General features: G+C 53.4%; 1 protein-coding gene across 1 annotated transcript; it reads right to left on the reverse strand.

Moving 5' to 3' along the window:
• Positions 1 to 259: 259 nt before the first annotated feature.
• Cyp26a1 (cytochrome P450 family 26 subfamily A member 1) lies at positions 260 to 3,707 on the reverse strand. The gene is made up of 7 exons (XM_090346926.1): positions 3,519 to 3,707; positions 3,125 to 3,349; positions 2,597 to 2,887; positions 2,353 to 2,511; positions 1,725 to 1,859; positions 1,030 to 1,182; positions 260 to 759 (listed from the first exon to the last, which is right to left on the reverse strand). The coding sequence occupies exons 1-7, from the start codon at positions 3,705 to 3,707 to the stop codon at positions 418 to 420; spliced, it is 1,494 nt and encodes a 497-aa protein (XP_090203052.1). The 3' UTR covers positions 260 to 417.

The raw sequence follows: 3,707 nt of genomic DNA on the forward strand, positions 1-3,707 counted from the left end.
CTTCGAACTTGCAAAGATATTTTTGGACTAGCTCACACATCATATATATTTTCTGATGAGAGAAAATATAACTAAGAGTTCTTCCTCACAGAAAACAAATGTGCCCAGATGACAAATATACCCAGGTAGACATTTATAAGTCTTATTTGATACAGTGAATACAAACATTAAACTAGTGGGGTTTTCCCAAAAGGAACCTCAAATGCAAGAAAAGCACTTTTGTACTGTCCTTTATTTGGCAATTACACAAATTCATCATTTCAATATTTAAAGACCATAGTACTGCAATGGAGACACATAAATAGTAGTATATACATCAAAAATTAAATATAATAATGTCAACATGGCACTATATAAAAACTCATATGTACACATATAAAAACTCGTATGTCCACAGTTTGAACCTGGATATGCCCATCAGATCTCCCCCTGGAAGTGGGAGAATCTCGCAGGGAGATTGTCCACAGGATATACAGTGGGGGCGGTCTTCATCGTTGGAGGTCCGTTGAGAAGCTGCCAGTCACAATGCCTGGCCAGCTCCACTGTAAATATTTTGAGAAGAATTTTTGCGAACTCTTTGCCTACACAGCTCCGAAGACCTCCTCCAAACGGAATGAAGCTGAACCTAGATGCATCCTCTGGATAAGGCAGCAGAAATCGGTCTGGATTAAATTCCTCTTTGTTCGTGAAGATGTCCGCCACATCGTGGGTGTCACAGATGCTGTAGATAACATTCCAGCCTTTGGGAATTTGGTATCCCTATAAAAGACAATGAAGGCCCAAAGACTGAAAAGCTGGAATTGAACAAAAAGCCCCCACCAATGAGACAAGAGGTGTTCTGACAAGAAGGGGGTGCTACTTGAGGTGACTGGAACATACATCCCAAGATAGGGACAAGATCATGTTTGCAAAAGCATAAGCAATTTAAACCGTAAAGAATTTAAGGGAAGACAGGACAGGACAAAACAAAACAAACACATACACCAAAGGGAAGAGGGTTAGTGTCTAGAGCAGAAGAACTCAACTTACATTTAACTCAAAAGTCTTCAGAGCAACACGAAAGCCTCCTGGAACCGGGGGATTCAGTCTAAGGGTCTCCTTAATAACACAGCCAGTGTATTTAAGTTGTTCCAAAATTTCCATGTCCAACTTGTTGTCGAGATTACTCTTGCAAAGTAAGCCCTAACCAAACAGTCATACAGAGGTGAAGGGTTATTTGTGCTCCCATAAAAGCCTAGGAGACATAAACAGGACTTAAGTGGCAACTAAACCCCAAAAGGCCTCAAGATAGCAGAGTACGAGGAGGGGAAACAGCAGCCAGGGACCAGTTGCGTCCACTCCTCAGCCGGAATCTACTACCTTCAATTCCAAGAGAAATCTGCTCCCCCCCCTCCTCCCATCACTGCCTACGGCTATCAGCTAGCTAGCTATCTGTACTGTTCACACTGCTGGTTCCCTTAAGCACCTGAACTCAAGAAATCTCCTCCAGGGCTGAGAAGGGGTGCGAATGTAAGTTCAAACCCAGCTCAAGTGGATCCTATCTCAAGATTGTCTCCCTTTTAATTCCCACAGGTGAGTCTCTCCCCGCACTGGCCAACGCAGTCCCCGGTTCCAAGGTAATAATCAGAGATACTTTTATAACCCGGGTTTATTAGGGAGGTGGTTAGGAAGCAGAATACCCTGAGCTGATAAGAAATCTCTAGAAGCTTCCTGGATCCTCCTACCTTACTCTTCAGCTCCTCTCGAACTTTCTGGAGAACATGTGGGTAGAGCCCCAGGTAAGTGATCAGAGATGTAGCTGCACTGGCCGTGGTTTCGTGCCCTCCAAAGAGGAGTTCAGTTGAAGATTGTTTCAGCGCCTAAGAACGGAATAAGACTGGTGTTTCCACGTTTTACAGTTTTGCCGGGAGATTTCTCAGAACCCCCATGGAACATTCACAAACATTTTGCCAACAGGAAGCCAAGAAACCCAACATCTTTAAAGAAAGTGTGACACCTCTTTAGCTAGGCTACACAGGAAGGCAGCCCCGCAGGCCCGCCACTGGGACCTTCTGGAGTGAAAGCCTTGATTTTCTTAAAAATCGCCCAAGTGTCTCCATCAACGTTTTGCACGTTTTCCACTTTGCTTTGAAACCTGGAGAGGCGAGGGGACCTTCCCGGTTCAGGCTGTCCCGCAGCTTTCCTGATCCAGTGTCAGGAGGCCATGGCTGCAGGCTGGGCTGGGTGTCCCCTCCAGGAAGCGGGGCCCCAGGCGGCGGAGCCTTTGGGGACCCCAAAAGCTGTGCTTGGGAAGCTGGGGGGGGGGACCTCGCAGCACACACGCGCACACACATACACACGCGCGCGGCTCACCTGCATGTCCAGCCGCTCTCCCCGCTCCCACGAGTGTTCGATCAGCAGCTGCAGCGCGTCTTTGCAGCTCCCGCCCAGTTCTGCGGCCCGCAGCCGGCGTATCTTGGCGTGGATGTTCTCCTCGATGCGCGCGTGGATGAGGTTCCGCGCCTTCATGCCCTGAGCGCGGAGAGCGCGTGACAACCAGCACACGCCCGGCTCCCGCCTCCCTCCCCTAGATCCACCGGGCGAGCGTCTTTCTTACCCGGTACAGCCCGCTGAAGGGCACGTCGATGGGCAGCGAGAAGAGATTCCGGGTCATCTCCTCGAAGGCCTCCACGAGCTGCTGCTCGCCCTCCTCACCGCCCGCCCGCTGGGGCTCGCAGCCCAGCAGGATGCGCGTGGCCACGCGGAACGTGAGGCGCTTCACCTCGGGGTAGACCAGCAGGCCGCGCTCGCCGCAGCTCAGCCACCGCTCCAAGCAACTGCCCACCTCCTCGGCGATCACCGGCACGTAGCACTGGAGCGCCTCGCGACTGAAAGCCCGCATGATCACCTGAACCCAAAGGAGAAGACTGTGGACGCCCACCGGGCACCCCCAGCCTCTGCAGATCCCTCCAGCAACCCTGGCTAGGAACGGTAAAAAAAAGAAAAAAGAAAAAAAAAAAAGAGGCTTCCGGAGAAGGCTGCGTTCTCCGCCTCACGCGGCTGGCACTCGCCAGCACCCACCTTCCTGAGATCCTCCCAGGAATGGGGCCCCCTCCCTCCCTGCGTCTGGACCACCCGTCCTCACCTTCTTGCGCTGCTTGTGCGAGGAGTCGTGCAGGTTGGAGAGGCACCCGGACCCCAGAATGGTGCGCACCGACGCCGGCCAGTGCACCGACACCAAGCGGTGCTCTCCCAGCAAGATGCGCCGCACGTTGTCTGCACCCATCACCCGCACGGTGGGCCGTCCAAACAGATGCGTCTTGTAGATGAAGCCGTACTTCCTGCGCTTCATCTGTAGGAACTTCCTCCGCTGGTGGAGGGAGGTGGAGGGGCGTGAGGGGGCGCCGGGGACCGCCGCGCCTCTCGCTAGTCCCAGCTCCCAGCCTCAGTCCCAGGCGACGTCTCTCCCCCGCCCGGCTTCAGCGGAGACCAAGCCGCGCTCCTGGTAAGCGTCCCGTCCCACCCCGAAGCTTCCTTACCTGCAGTACCATCTGCAAGGTCTCCCCAAAGAACGGAAAGCCCATAGTCCCGGGGGGCAAAGGCAGGGCGCAGCTGCGGTCGCGGCTGCTCACGCAGTACAGGTCCCAGAGCTTGATGGTAGCCAGGAAGAGCAGCAGCGGCAGCACGAAGGTGCAGAGCGCGCTGGCCAGCAGCGCCGGGAGCCCCAT

The sequence above is a fragment of the Megascapheus bottae genome, chromosome 15, assembly GCF_031878675.1.
Source record: "Megascapheus bottae isolate mThoBot1 chromosome 15, mThoBot2.hap1, whole genome shotgun sequence".
NCBI lineage: Eukaryota > Metazoa > Chordata > Mammalia > Rodentia > Geomyidae > Megascapheus > Megascapheus bottae.